This window comes from Coturnix japonica, chromosome 15 (genome assembly GCF_001577835.2).
Source record: "Coturnix japonica isolate 7356 chromosome 15, Coturnix japonica 2.1, whole genome shotgun sequence".
NCBI classification, from domain to species: Eukaryota; Metazoa; Chordata; class Aves; order Galliformes; family Phasianidae; genus Coturnix; species Coturnix japonica.
In genome coordinates, this window is record NC_029530.1 from 358,321 (window position 1) to 374,109 (window position 15,789).

General features: G+C 41.7%; 1 protein-coding gene across 4 annotated transcripts in view; it reads left to right on the forward strand.

Moving 5' to 3' along the window:
- PPM1F (protein phosphatase, Mg2+/Mn2+ dependent 1F) overlaps window positions 1-15,789 on the forward strand; it is a 28,246-nt gene that overhangs the window by 716 nt on the left and 11,741 nt on the right. Inside the window, exons 2-8 of one of the 4 annotated variants that reach the window (XR_004309062.1) lie at window positions 4,110-4,243; window positions 4,745-4,944; window positions 5,575-5,763; window positions 5,929-6,072; window positions 6,374-6,467; window positions 7,039-7,163; window positions 14,824-15,007. Coding sequence is in view for 3 of the 4 variants with exons in the window: in XM_015877528.2 (XP_015733014.1) it covers window positions 4,110-4,243; window positions 4,745-4,944; window positions 5,575-5,763; window positions 5,929-6,072; window positions 6,374-6,467; window positions 7,039-7,412 (1,135 nt within the window). In the remaining variant the exon portion in view is untranslated. Of the gene's footprint in view, window positions 1-4,109; window positions 4,244-4,744; window positions 4,945-5,574; window positions 5,764-5,928; window positions 6,073-6,373; window positions 6,468-7,038; window positions 14,526-14,823; window positions 15,008-15,789 lie in introns of those variants that run through there. The other 3 variants (XM_015877531.2, XM_015877528.2, XM_015877530.2) reach the window with 3 other exon arrangements.

The following is a 15,789-nucleotide window of genomic DNA, read 5'->3' on the forward strand; positions in this document are numbered from 1 at the left end:
TGTGATGGACCCCGTGTGTGATGGACCCCGTGTGTGATGGACCCCGTGTGTGATGGACCCCGTGTGTGATGGACCCCGTGTGTGATGGACCCCGTGTGTGATGGACCCTGTGTGTGATGGATCCCGTGTGTGATGGACCCTGTGTGTGATGGATCCAGCTCAGCCGAGCTGCCCCCTTAAACCTGAGGGCACAAATGCACTGACCCCAGCCTTATCATCCTTTATTTTAAGACGGAAGCGGTCGCTGTGTTCCTCAGTTGCGCTGTGACGCGGTGCAGGAGCAGCGCAGTGTGTGCTGAGCTGTGCGGAGCTGCCGGCCCTGAGCGCAGCGTCCAGCAGCGTCTGCCCGCAGCTCAGCTGCTCTGAGACGGGCTCGGAGCTGCGGGGATGCAGGGCGGATTCTGCAACTGTAGCGATGGTTGAAGTGGAGTTTCTGAGTTACTCACCTGCGTCAACAGGCGAGAGCAGAGAGAGTGCTGCTGCTGCTGCTGCTGCTGCTGCTGCTGCTGCTGCTGCTGCAATACTTTCACCTCACCTGTCACCGCTGTGTTTACGGAGCTGCCTGCCCTGTCAGAGCTGCATTGCTCGCATTCCTGCCCTGCAGCGCTGACAGGCTGCTGCTCCGTGGGGCTCCTGCAGCTGGCAGAGAAAGCGTAAGCAAAGGGGAGGTAACTAAAGGGAGCAAAACAGGATAAAAATGTACAAATTGGCTTATTTTTGCTTTTTAAAAGTTTTTTTTTTAGTTAAGAGTAGCATTCTTATGTAACTCTGACCGTAACGTGGCAGTTACTGACTGAGCTGAAGGCTCGACTTTCCAGAGTCAGGCCAGAGAAGACCCGACCCCCTTTCCCTGCAGCACGACGGCTCCAGGCCCCAAACCAGCCGGGCTGTGCTGCACGTTGCTGGTCTCTGCTGGGCCGTCCTGCCGCTGCTGTTGTGTCCCCAAGGCTGCACGTTCTGCTTGCGTGGAAGGAGCTGGATGTCTGCAGCTGACCCTCCTGCATGTCCTTACTAATCTCAAATGAATTATTTTAACTCTTGTGCAGATGTAGCTAGTGCTCTGAGACAGGCAACGCTTTCTGCTTCCTTACCAGGTTTAGAGTCTTATCTACTGAATCTCTGCAGATACTGTGGATAATTTAAATCAAGGGAACTGCCCACCCTGTACATTTAAATACACAGAGCTCTTAAGAATTGGGCAAAACAGCCCTCTTGTTTTGCAGGATTTGTATTAATACTCTTCTGGCTGAGAGCTTGCCTGGGCACGGTCTGTGAAAATGGATCAGTGTGAATGAGAAGTCCACTAATTGTTTCCAAGCATTCAGAAATTAACTTGAAATGTTTCAGCCCTGTACTGAAACAGAACGCAAGGCGAAATCTTAGTGCTAATGCAGAAATGTTTCCTTTGCCTTGATGGGAGCTGAGGAGCATCCTGTGACACAGCACAAGAACAATGCGGGTTTCCTGTCTGAGCAGACCTCACTGCAATGAGGCGTGAGCTGCAGCTTTCCGTTGTGGCCCTTCCTGAGCTTCATCCCTCAGCTGCCTCAGCATCCTGTTCTGTGTCTGTGCTTTGCACTGTGACGCCTACACCCGAGGTGTTGCCCTGGTCTATTTGTTTTCAACAACTCTCTGTTTTTAGAACTCTTCACTCTGATATTTCTAGTGTTTTTATGTGACGTTCACATGAAGCCGGGGGAGGGACTTATCTTGTGTTGGATTGACTCAGTCTCTTCTAAAAGCAACCTTTATGATCCTGCTCTCTGTTACTGAGCCAGCATTGAATGAATTGCCCCGAGCTCACTTTCTCTCTCCTAGTTTGAGCTGTGTGTAGCTGTGTTGCACTAGTGCTGTGCTTCGCTAGGAACGTGTTCATGATCTCACTGATCCATTTGCTTCAGGAAAGGGAGCTTTGTGTGAATGCCCACCAACAAACTTCCTGCTTTTCACGGGCTGGTTGTGCTCAGCTGTGACCCGGTGTGCTCATGTGTTCATGGGTTGGAAAGAGAATAACATGGAAAGATGGAATTCCTGGACTGCAGATGTTCCTTATATTTATTTGATTTTGTTCAAATTCCACCAGTGTTTGTCTACTGGAAAGACAATGTCACTAACACAAGAAATAACTTCCCATCCATTATGGGATTTCAGAGTCCCTTCAACCCAAACCATTCTATGATTCTGTATCTGGAGGAGAGAAACAAAAGTCACGGCCTGGGGAGAAAATACTGAATAAATCAACTCTTGTTTATTGGGAAATCTTATGACCTGGTGTTATTTCAGCAGCACCAGAGACTTGCTGGAGAACTGCTGGCATTTGCAAATCTGTGTTTAAAATGCTTTGCTGATGTGGTTGTAATGTGCTGTAAACGCACTGAGTTTGCAGGGACGAAGTTTTGCTGTAGTGGCAGAGCTGTGCTGGTTGTGCTCCTCTGCATTACAGCCACCAGTAGGAGCAAAAATAGATCTTCCCCAATAACGCCGACTGAAGCTGGAGCGTTTGATGGTAGATAGAACAGCTCTTCATCACACGCCTTTACCTACCTCTATCTATAGCTCTTGTGTGTGTATATCTGTATATATAGACACACTGAAATGAGGTTTGTACAGTGGCAGCACTTTAATAACTTGAAGGAAAATCCGTAACTTTTTTTCTGTGATAAGTGGCAAGTGATGTTCAGACACAGCTACTGCATAGTGAGCTTTGTTCTTGTCCGTGTGCTGTGGGACAGAGCACGTTGGGGGATGTGAATTATTTTCCTTCCAAGAAAAGGGAAAAATATTCTGTGGGCTGTGTGTAAGCCTTGGGCTCTTGGTCCCTCGTGAGGCCTGTACCACCCTGCGCTGGATGCTGCTGCGGGCACTGAGCACAGCAGAAGGTCTGTGTGTGTTTACGGGCCTTTGGAAGAAGTGTAGTCAGAGCTGAGGCTTTACACTTTGACTTAATGCTTTTATCTATACTCAGGTCTTTAAAATGAGGCTTATGCTTTTACCTTGGAGTAGCTGGAGGATATGAACTCTGCCCCAGCCACTGGTGTTCTGACTTCAACTAGCATTGAAGCTACAGTGCTTCATCTGCACTGTTACAACATGCGTTAATTTTCTTCTAATTTTTGTTGTGGTCAAAACACACCCTTTTTGTCAGCAAAGCAATAGCCTGTAGCAGAGGAATTCTAAGGCTGTTTACTACCAGCCTGTGTGGGCTGAGTCTTAGTAATTAGTGTTGCATGTGTCATAGAAATGGCACTGTCATACTTTTTTCTAAGGCTTTTAAGAGGATGTTGCTTCCTTCCATGAAACACACCCCGCTGATTTCCCCCTCCCTCCCAACATGGTTATTTTCTCACTTAGGAAGCAACTACAGTATTTCTTCTGATTCATGGAAACTGACTTGTGCTGGTTCAGCCTGTCAGCAGGGTGTCCTGGGCTGCTTTGAAAGGATTCTGACAAAAAGCGATGGTTGTCTGTGCTTACAGAAAAGGTTTGAGGTTTGTTATTGTGACTGCAGTGGGCTTCTGCTTTTGCGGTGGTTGCCATAGGCACTGCCTCTGCCTCCAGCCGTTCTCCTGCCAAGTGAGACCTTGGACTCTGCAGTTCTTACTCCTCTTTATGTGTTTTGTTAGCTCTTGAAGCTCTGCTTTAAGGGCTTAGATTAGAACCAGTAAACATCTAAGCTGAATGGAAGACAGCATTGCCCTGGAGCCCCATTTACCCGAGCTTTATTAAAGAACAGGTTTACAGGCATGGCAGTACTAACACTGACAGCTTACAAAACAATCAGGAGGTGTGTTCTGTCCAGAGCAGAGGTTTTACTAGATGGGTATGATCAGATGCTAGCTGTGACTGAAGCATGAGGCAACAGATTGAAAACATGGTTCGTGTGCTTCCTCCTCTTTGCATTCTTGAGAAGGTATTTGTCTAACTGAGGATCTTTCTAAACATTTATATGAATAATTATCCAACATGATTTATTCTACTTGTTTACTAGTAAAGTTGAAATTATTGAGTACATGTTCTTAATTCTGAGTTGAGGTCAGCAGTCATAAACAGTGAGGCTGTAGTTCAGTCTAAACTAATGCTGCTTTTCTTTCCCTTCCTTTTGTTACCAGCAGAGGTGTGTCACCATTCCTTGCAGCATCACTGATCCACGCTGCAGTTGATGAAGTTCTCCAAATAGACTTGACTGAATTTAAGAAGGAAATTGTGGAAAGACAGGGAGAAGGAGATGAGGAAAGGTTCACCTGTAAGTGCACTTTCTCCTTCTGTGGTTTTCTCAGAGTCTGTTTGTTGGAAGACTTTAGTGTTTTGAAACGTTCACCAGAATATCTGGTTAGACTGTCTGGTGAGCAGCCCTGAGCAGAACTTTATTTGCCCCTGCCGGGTGTCTGTGGGAAGAAAGGTAGTGATGCTGGTTTTGTGGGCAAGATACAAATGTGGTGTCTGGAGCCCTGGACTCATTGTGAGGGTTGGTTTTCTGGAAAGGGAAAAGAGTTTGTCCTTCCAAAATAAAAAAAATCGACAAGTGAACATCTTCACATTGCTTCCTGAATTAGTTAAGGACTTCTAACACAATGCCAGAAATGAAATCATTCAGTCTGATGAGCAGTAAGTTTGGATTAATTGATCTTTGGGACCAATCCAGAAATGGATTTGAGTGTCTGTCTGGAGCTGTGTGTATGTAGCTCTAAGGAAAGACAGAGTAAATGATAGGGCACGACTTACTGTTTTGTCTTTGTGCTGTCAGTGCTGGATGGAGAGTCGCTGCAGCGCTGCTTCTTTAACAAGCTTCGGGATGTCTGCTTTGAATGGCAGAAGCAGTTGCCTCCACTGAGACCACTGAAGCGTTTCCTGCTTGTTTCCATCCATGCCATCCGTAACACTCGACGGAAAATGGAGGACCGCCATGTTATCCTCACAGAGTTCAACCAGCTGTTTGGCTTAGCAGTAAGTCTGAACAACACTGGAGAGAGAAGTTTATTAGCTTTTCAGCATTGCTATAAACACAGTAATCTAGTGATACGTGATCTGTGAGATGGTAAGGATTTGTTGCCATGAGGTACTTGTCATGTCTGTACTGGAGCAACTACTTCGTTTGCTAGGGGCTAATTAACCTAACTAATGCCCTGATAAAGAAGGATCTTGTGACTTAGGTTTCATGTCACAAGCATTGTGGAAATATTGGAAGTGATCTGTCGCTATGTTGTTGGAGGTGTGATGTTTTTCTGACTGAGGTATCTGATGTGTTTTAATTAAATAAAAAAAAAAAAAGCGTTAAACAAAGACAAGTGCCAATAAATAAAGCTGGAGTAGAACTACATAACTAACTCCGTACTGTTTGAATTCTAGAATTTCCACAGATGTTAAATTGCTAACATCTGCTAATGAAAAGCAGTTCCCCTGCATAGTACTCACTTATCCATTTTGCACGTGGCTTAACTGGCTTAAATTGTCCTTACCTATGCAACATTGTATGGATGAAAGTCCAGAACAGAACTTTGCTTGCTGTTACCACTGCAGGAGCTATTTTATTTTTGAACATTTATATTTCTTCCTCTTTCTTCCTCCCTGCAATAGGATGACATCGATCGTGCTTACTTTGCAGTATTTGATGGCCATGGTGGAGTGGATGCTGCCAATTATTCAGCAACTCATTTACATGTAAATGTGGGGCTACACGAAGAGATCGTTAAGAATCCAGCTAAGGCCTTGAAATGCTCTTTCCAGAAGACAGATGAAATGTTTCTTTTCAAAGCCAAAAGAGAGGTGAGTGGATAGAGATTAATTCCTTTGTATTCAAATGTACTTGAATTATGATCACAGGACTGCTGCACTGCATTTAAGTCTCATTAAACTTAAGTTTGTAGTTTTGCTATGGAACCTAGCAGGGCTTGTTGAATATTCACCTAACGTAACTGCTTCCTTCTGTAGAGGCTGCGGAGTGGTACAACAGGTGTATCTGCACTGATTGTAGGGAACAAGCTACACATAGCATGGCTAGGGGACTCGCAGGTAATGCTTGTGCAGCAAGGAAATGCTGTGACGTTAATGGAACCTCACAAACCAGAGAGAGAAGTAAGTCTGAATCTTTAATTTGTTTTTTCTTTTGTGTGTGCTGTTAAAATCTCTCTGAAACCTTTTGGAGCGAAGCATTAATTGTTTCATGATCTACAAGCTTTCTATAGTGTGGTAGGTTTTTGAGAATGATGATTTCATTTCCGGCTCCCCCATCCACTCCTGTGTTATGAAAAGGCAATCTCTATTCCACAACTGCCTTAAAAGTACTGATGGTACTGGTAGTCTTAAGTAAAGTTCCTAGCCAGACTTTTTTTTTGAAAGACACTTGGTATAAAATATGTATTTTACTGTTTTTCAGGATGAGAGAGCACGTATTGAGGCTCTGGGTGGATGTGTGACCTACATGGACTGCTGGCGGGTTAATGGCACTCTGGCTGTTTCCAGAGCTATTGGTAAGCAGTAGCACACTTCAGATCAAACTTTATTAAAGTGAACCACATGAGACTGTGTAGCTATAAATAACATTTTGCTCAGTATTGTTCAAATAGTGAACCACCTTGCCATAAGGTTAGACTACGTCTATATTACTTTTAAATAGTTTATAGCTATCTAGTCTTACTGCTTTTAACATGAACATGGTATGCTGTTCTGTTTTACACCCTAGACATGACATTCTAAAGTATTTAAATCTTTGGCTTCTTGAAAGTGTCTCTGACACTGTTCTCCATTGTTCTCCAACAAACTTAAGAGTATTTCTTGTGTTAAAGTGGAAGAAGTAAAAAATGTTCATCCAGGCTTCTTTGTGTTTAAGTGTCTGTTGTATTTTTGGTTCACTCTTGACTACAACTTTTAAATCAGTTTGCTGCATTCTTCCTTGAATTCACTATTTTTCACTGCTTCAGACTGGTATCAGATATATCTGGAGTATGATCTGTCTGTCCTCTGAGGCACTGAAAGCAATTATGGGTGAAGAACTGTTTATATTTGAAGTAACGAAGCCTTTGTTTTAAACATTTGTCTTAGGTGATGTGTGTCAAAAGCCTTACATCTCTGGTGATGCAGATGGAGATTCGTTTGACCTGACTGGTTCTGAAGATTACTTGCTCCTAGCCTGTGATGGATTCTTTGATGCTGTCAAGCCATTTGAGGTTGTAGACTTAGTCCTAGATCATTTAATGCAAACCAAAGGAGTGGGTCTCAAAGCAGCAGAAAGACTGGTGGCTGCTGCGAAGGAAAATGGATCCAGTGACAACATTACTGTTTTAGTGGTGTTCTTGAGGGATCCACAGGACATCTTGGCAGACCATCTCAGAGACACAAAGAGCCTTGAGTCTGGGGATGATGCTCGGAGCTCACCCTTTAATTTCCTCAGCTGTGAGGCAGCAGCCACACAGTGACAAAGTCTGCTTAATCCAGAAGGTTTAAATGTTTGTTTAAGGAACTGCTTTCCACTGAAGTAAGCCTCTAATACAATAGGCAAAATGTGTCAGGAAAAATGACAAATGGGCAAACACTTAACAAAAAGGAAAATCTTATTTTACTGAGTTCCCATTTGTATTTTCTCTCTCTTCCCCTCTGTTCAAAAAACACTGGAGAGGCACGGAGATTCGTACAGCTCTTCTGTCCATGGGAGTGGAATTCAAAAACACACCCCAGGACTGCTGTCATATCCCTCTGCCCTGGGTGGGGATGGTAGAAAATGTATGAATAAGCTAGTGGGTGAGAGCACCCGTTTGTGAATTCTGAGTGAAAGTTTGAAGTAATGCTTCAAAAGATTGCTGCATGTTATGTTTGTGACATTACCTTGGGAACTGGGAGTAGAGAAGCTGTCACTATCAAAGGAAGGGCTGTTACTTTGTGTAGTCTGTAGGAACAGTCTTGATAAGGCACCATTATGCTGTGTAAGTTACTTCTGTTTTGTACCAAAGATGATGTTAACAGAATGATATTGCCTTTTTCATCAAGCAGAGACATTTAATTTTGTGTGTATGGAGAAGGGAAAATGAAACTGAATGCTCCAGTGACAGAGCAAAAAAGCAACATCCCAAGCTACTTTCTGGGATGCTACGGTTAATAAACTGGAATCCAGTATTTAACTGCACTGGATTATTTCTTGCAAACGTGTTTTATTGGCTGTCCATCAGCCTGGAAAGAAAGAAACTGTATTGCTGTATTTGAGCGAGATGCTTATAATGTGTGTATGCTGCAGCTGTTAAGTATGTTTCGTTTCTACCATTTTTTTGTGTACTATAACAAATGTGATTTTTATTTTAGCTTCTGAAACTTGCAGTTGGAGGATTTTTGTTTTTCTTTGCAGTGTTACTTTATTTTGTTGTGGTTTACTTAAATTAGGATTTTAATGTGGTATCTCTATTACCTGGTTTTAAAAACTGACTGTCCTCAAGTGCCTTAAATATTTCCCACAAGGATTACTGGCTTCTTTCATACTCTGATGAGCCGGTTTATAGTGTTTTTAAAATGTGAGTTTATTTCATTAATATTAATGTGTGATGCACTTAACTCTCACTTTGATTAATGATTTTAGTGGAAACTGGGTTTCAAGAAAACATCTCGTTTGTTGTTGCCAAATTGCATAACACGTGGCATAAGCTTCACAATACTTACTGTGACTTACCTCTGCCCCATGCATAAAGCTCTACCTGGGTAATCATGAAGTAATAATCTGATCTATATTGGACTTCCACAAGAAAATTTAGTAACGTAAACTAGAGACAGTAATAGTTTTTGGTTACTAATGATTAATTTTGCCATACTTCTTGGACTTTGGGGATCTGAGTAACTTTTTTAGGAGATGTGAGGCTAAGGTAACAATGAAAGAGTCCTTAATGAATGTGCCTTTTGTTTTGCAACTGTTAGATCCCTTATGCTCTAGAGCCCCTGGCCATGTTTCCTCCTGCTTTGCTGGCCTGACTGGGAGAACTCAACAAGATCTGAAGGCTCAATGGCAAATGTGTTAGTAATTTCTGTACCTAAACAAGAAGTGCTTTACATCTGGCAGCAAGATTGTATGCCTAATTTACAAGCACGTGATGTTGCAATATGTCAGTCCTGTGGCTCAAAATGTGTTGAAAAGTTATGTCTCTATGGGAGGAAATTTTAGATAGAAGAGTTGGGGTGACTGAACAAAGGCAAGAACAGCAGAGCTGTTTCTGTCTGTGCTGTCTCTGCACCATCAGCTGGTGTGAGCAGTGCAGTCCTTGGAGTGACTGGAGCCTTTGTCTGGTTATTAGGGATGATCATAGAGTTTAACACAGTAACTCTTCTGTGAGCTGCCCTCTCCTGTAGCAACTCAGGCAATTACTTTGTTGTTTTGCTGGGCAACAACAGTAACTTTTCACTAACAAAGTTGTAACCACTTTCCAGCCTATGTTTTACTGACATAAAAAATGTGAAAGCTTTCTGTGAGGGTAACCTAGTAGGTAGGTGTTAATTTTTGTATGAGCCTGCTTCAGTTCAGGGAGCATTTAGACTTGCATAATATAATCCCTTTGGATTTGCTATCTCCCATCACTATGATTTCTAACCTAGATGTTCAGAGTCATGATAAATTCTGATGACCACTAGTGCCTCTTGGAAACAAAGTTCTTGTTGGCATAGAAAGAACAATTCAGCGTTGTTTGATTTCATAGATGGTGAGGAGGAAGCTGTTGTATTCATGAAGGAGGTTTGACATTTTGCTAAGTCCATAGTGTGGTTCACTCTCTGAAATTGGTCAAGTTTCCGATAGTACCCATCTGCTACACAAACCTTTCTTATCATCCCTCTCCAAAATCCCTGGATTTCAGGTGGTGGATCTGCTCTGCTTTTTTGTTTTATTTTTGTTGACTTTATTGGTTTCAACAGTATAAAAGTATCATGTAATTTAGGTGAGGGAATGATCTCCCCTCTCTAGGCCTTACCAGTGCCCTCAACAATACTACAGTGTATTAATGCATGTCCATCAGTGTCCAGCTGACAATTTGCCTTTTTGTTTTCTGATGAACGTGCATCATAACCAATGCTTGTGTCTTGCCACCATCTCTGAAGCTGTAGAAATTGGCTGAAACATTTGAGATAGGCGTTCAATGAAAAATTGTTTTCATGTTTCACTAGATTCCAGTTGGATGTCGGCTGCATTAGTAGCACCCAGCATTAGAATGTTGCCCCTTAGAGAAGCCAGAATCTTTGAAACACAGCATGCTTAAATTCTCACATTTTGCTGATTGAAAAGTAGCTTTAGCCATCCTGCTCAGTGGGTATACGATGCTTCGTTTGATTATGGGTAATTCACACTTGTACCTTTTTTTCCTTTCCTGCCTTGCCCTCCCTGGCAAGGAAATGTACCTGGGATAGTGAAATCTTGGTCTGACGCAGCTCAGATTACAATTTTAAAGATTATTTTCTTTTTTTTTTTTTTCCTTTTTTTTTCCCCCTCCTAATACAGAAGATAGAAAGGCAGGAAAATTTTTGGAACAGAAGGAGATTAAATAAAATCCACCCTGTAAGTGATGGAGGAGTGAAAAAGAGAGAGGAATGCATTTAAGTATTATTAATGCCTATTTTAAAAAGGAAGTGGGCTGGAATATAGAGCCACAGACGTGAGTTCTTCTTTAGCATGAAGTACCAGTGCTTGAAAGAATTAGAAACACACCCATTAAAAAGGCAAAACTGAGATCTGGGAGCTCTGTCTTCAAACAGTCAAGGAAGGGATCACAGTAAAAGCATCCAGAGTGACTTGATCTGACCCCTCGGTGCTATCTTGGAAGTTAATGCCACCAAATGGATTTTTAAGATGTCTTTACATGTGAAGTACTGCTAAGAGGGAGCACTGGGTGCATTCAGTCGCTGGTTACTGCAGCTGCTGACATGAGTAACGTGAAATGTGCTAACGAAGTGATGCTGCTGGTGAGCTCTCATAGGATGAGTAATTGGGCAGAGTGGTTATAGCAGAGCTGGCAATTGAATCGTGTTAATCACAGTGATGACTTTAATAGCATTTAATAGACGCTTATCTAAATTCAAAGTCAGAAGAGATATTGCTGTTTTTAAAAGCATTTCCAGTGCTATTAGCTTTTTGTCATGAAAAGCCATTTAAATGTCCTTTTTGGTTGTTGTTGAATATTTGTAAAAGTGCTTCTCTTGCTTTCTGAATTCTGGAGAGAAGTTGGCTGTCTGGTATGGAAAACCTCCTCTCTGTTGACAGCTTAAAGCAGCTGTTTGGGGGTGAAACTTCTGTCCCAGCAGTTCTTTAAAATCAAACAAATGTGCTTCCAAAACAAGTGGCTGAGGAACATGGACATTTCTAAACAGTGATGCAGAAGAGACTGTATCTGTAAGGAACCAGCAAATGCCTTCCATTCAGAGTCAGCTAGTTGAGCTGCTTGAAGCCTGAAGTAAGATTGCAGCTCTATTCTTTGTTTAAGTGAATGTTCTTTGGTTGGCTTACCGAGATTCTCGTGGATGCACCAGACATGCTGTACTTCTGTTCTCATAGAACTGGAGTATCAAGCAAGCACTTTAAGGAGAAGATGGGGTGAACGTTAGGCATAATGGAGCAGATTGCATAGGATTCATGTGTAATATAGCTCTAGTTAAGCCTGAATTAAATTTCTCTGCTTAGTTCTGCTACTGTCCCTTGTACAATTGGGTCTGTGGTGTCAGACAAAATCCCACTGGGAAGTAATGGTCTGATTCCCTTACTGGGGGAGCAGACAACTACTGATAACCAGAATGTGTTTCTGGAAGGGCTGGAAAGGGAGAAGAGCTTTGAAATAAGTGCTAAACTTCCTCATCTACACCATCTGTGTATTCTTTCTAAACAAGTTTATGGCATGTCTGCAGTTGTGCTGAAAAACAATTCATTTTTTTTTTTGCCGAGCTCATCACAGGCTTTGAAAGTTACAGCACTAAATCCATGAGGCTGGTCCTTCCTGCTTCCCTGAATCCAACCACCAGAACAGCCTGCCCTTTTGTGGGACTGTTCCATAGCTCTAAGAGCTGAACCTGCTGTTTAGTGCATAAGTTCTATTTGTTTCTTATGTGTATTCATTGGATTTTACTGTAGGTAATTATTTCTGTTGATTTCAGCCACGTCAGCTGAAACATAATCAAATGGAAACATCTGAACACATATCTGTCGTAGACGCTTCTCAAAATATCTTAAAATAAGCTGATAGACTCTTGTCACAACCTTCTATCTCCAAACAAAACAGGAAGCCAAAACCTTACAGAGAAATGCTTACGCCTTTGTTGTGTGACCCTGCTGAGCTGGGGCCTGAACAGGCCTGAGCCGTCCCCTTGAGTTTCTCAGTGTTGGTAGTTCAGCATGTTTTCCAAGCAGTGAGTGCTGCTGCTGGTAACAGACACAAAAATAAAGAGAAGGCAGCTGTGTTGGCAGCACAGAAGATCTTGCAAGGTGCACCTTTTGTCACATGGGAGAAAATCAATAGGGAAATAAATGTTTTCAAGCTTCTTGGAATGCAAACAGTGCAATAACAACCTAAAAGAGTTTGCAGTGGACTGTCAGCTTAAAACCTCAGCAGATGGATTTGGCTGCTTTGTAGTACTTGCTTTATTTCGTTAACAAACTCAGTCAGGGCTTCATGTCTTATGTGCTTTTTAGTCCGAAGAGGGGAAAAATATTCAGCTGCTTAGGAAGTTACATTTTTCTGGGCTTTGTGACTGCTCTAATGGAGAGAATATTCAGTAATAATATTCTAAACGATTAGCCTGACTACTGATTCCTATGAGATATGAGTATATCAAGTAGTGAACATAGTAAAGATAAAATATTTCTGGATATCCATGCACAAAAACCCTGATCTAGCAGATCACTTCCTGATTTGTTATCATTTGTGCAGCAGTACCTTTGGCACATGGAGGGTTTGTCACTTTGGCAGATGGACCTTGAAGGTGTGATCATTGATCCCAAGAGGAAGTGTTTATCCTTTTATGTAAGGGATGACTGTTCCTTTTGGATGTGTAGAGATAAGGAGAAACTAGAGAGATCTTGAGGGGACCTTCTCAGGAAAGTGGGATACAGCAGCTCATCTTTCTCTTGTTGCTCTTTCTAATGTTAAAAGACATTCTGCTAAGTACTGGGTGATGAATACTGCTGTCTTTTTTTCGCACCTTCAGTGTGTTTGAAGCAACATCCTGTTCCGTAATAGACATTTATTTTGTTGTGGGTTAAAACTTTACACTGACAAAAAAGGATATTGCATTTTTACTTCCTCTTCTGAAAGCCAGTCCTGCTATCCTCTCTCTTCCCAGTTTTCTTTTTCTTCTACCTTTTGCAGCCTCTTTTGCTGTCAGCCCTCCCACTGCCCTCCACTGCCTTGTCTCCCTCCCCAAAACTTGCTGCTTAATCAATAAATAATATTGGCTGTTAAATCAATTTGGTTCCTTTTTATAATCTTAATTTCATCTGTGTTATATAGTGAATGTGGTCTGATCTTTGGAGGCCTGCAGCACCAAGAGTATAGAAGGTACCATGTCAGCTAGGAAGGTATGAGACTAGAACAACTTGTACTTCTGGCATTGCCCAGTACTGGCTGGTTAAGAAGAAAGTCCTCCTGTTTGCATGCTATTTCCTAGGAATACTTGAGCTTTTTTTTCAGGTAAGAGTTGCTCTTATCCCAGATACGGGGCTTGAGAGACTTTCTAGTCTCTGGTTTCTGTTCCTGCAGACTGTTGGTGTTTTCACCAATTTACACTGTTTGGAGCAGCCTTCTGAGTTTCTCTTTTTCCTGCCCTAGTTGTCCAAGCAGACAGGCTGGTTAACAGCAGCATTGCATGTGGCTGACCAGCTTCTGTCAGTGTACTTCCTCATCATCTGCTCTGTTATAGCTTCAGTCCTTTCCTTATTTAGAAACTGGACTTCTGTAGCCACTCCTGCTGACACAAAAACATTTCCTTATCAGTATTAAAATAGTCCAAGAGCAGAACTGTTGCTTTAGGCACATTTCTTGCCACTGTGTTGGCTCATGAACCTTGAATGAAAATGAAATGGCCAGTGACTTTGAAGTAGGAGCTGTTAGGCAAGTGTTGTAGAGCTGTAGTCTTTATTTATTTTGTATATTAATCTGCACTTGTGACTCAGAGCAGAGAAGCTGCAGCACAGCAGGTTTTATAAGCTGTGGCTTAACCAGTTTCTAGTATCTTAGAACTCTTTATTTAAACTGACTGGTTCTGCACACAGGTCAGAAACCTGTTGTCATTGATCATTACATGCTGTGCATATTGTATGTTTGTTTATATGAATTGTTCTAATAGTGCTTGTGTGCATTATGCTACATTACCATATTTTATATAAATTTGTATGTGTGTATTGCATGAGGTTTAATTGTTGGGTTTTTTTGTATTGTTACTTTTGTATTCACACAGTGCCTCATGTATCTACTTGTATATTTCAAGAAACTGCTTCAAAGCAGTGACTGGAAACAAGGAGAAGAACTCCTTGCTGTAGGATCTGACGTTTCTGAAGTATTAATAAAGCATAATGATTTCAAGTGTTGTTTATTTCTTTTCTTCAATGTATTTCTTTCATTTCTATCCTTCAAGTAGCTCGATGCACAATGGGTCATATTTCATTATCTTTGAGGGTTATTCCTGTCATAAAGGTGAACATCCCTGTTTCAAAAGAGATGGTAACTATTTGTTGCTTACTTGCCTGCTTGTTAAAGAAATGATCTGGAAGCACGTAGGATTAACTTACTACATCAGGGAGATAACTTTCAAAATATGAGAATAGCTTGGAGCTAAACTAATCTGTCACGGTTTCTGAAGTGCTGGTTTTCATTTCCTCAGGAAAGGAAGATGTAAGGACGGCAGGACACTGATAACACTTGCTAATCTGAAACAACTTGTGGGGAATCTGAAGTATGCAGCCTTTTGGGCAGTTTGCCTAAATGCAACTGCATTTATCTTAGTGAAGAAGGAAAATGAAGCCCAGTAAGAGACCAGGATGCTGCATCAGAGGAAAGCAGATAAGGTACTCCTTGAAATACAAAAATAAGTGCTGAGCAGATTCTGTTTGAAGTGCTGTGGGCATACTTGAACATACTTCAGATCAAACCTTAAATCACCTGGAAGGTATTTTCATTCCGTGGCTCTAAGTGTTGGTTTTCTGCTTTTTAAAATTATTTTTTTTAGTAAGAATGCCTGTAAAAATGCAGTAGTCTCAGAAAAGCAGTATCTCCAATAGATCACGTGTTCAGAATGGAGCTCGTAGCCAACCTGCTCTGGAATACCATCCTCTGCAGTTCTCCGCTGCTGGTAAATTTAGGTACAAGACAACCAATAAGCCCATGAAAATGAATATAAAACTTTAATTTAAAGCCATAATAAGTTTATGTTATGCAGAAAGTCACTTGTAAACAGGGTAGAGATTGTAAGGGATATGAACTACCTGTCTCAACAAACTGATAGTGCAGTTCTGTATATGCAGCCATGCCAGTATCTTAGGGTCAGCATTCCTAACATCATCTGCTTTTTTCAGTATGTTATGTTGCTTTTGAACTTTTCTGCCTTGGACATGGTACCACGTGTCTTACCTCTTGCGCTGTGGTAATTCGTCTTTTCTTGGCAGATGCCTTTTAATACTTGTGAACTCCAGCTTAAAAGTTTTGAGGTTTGTTTGCCACATTCTCCTGTTATTACGTTGAGCTGTTTGGGAATAATCTCAGGTTCTCATTAGAATAAGACAATATTTAAATGTTTAAATCTGCAGCTGTTATCAAGCCTTCAGACAGAAGTAACTCTTGGAAAGAAATA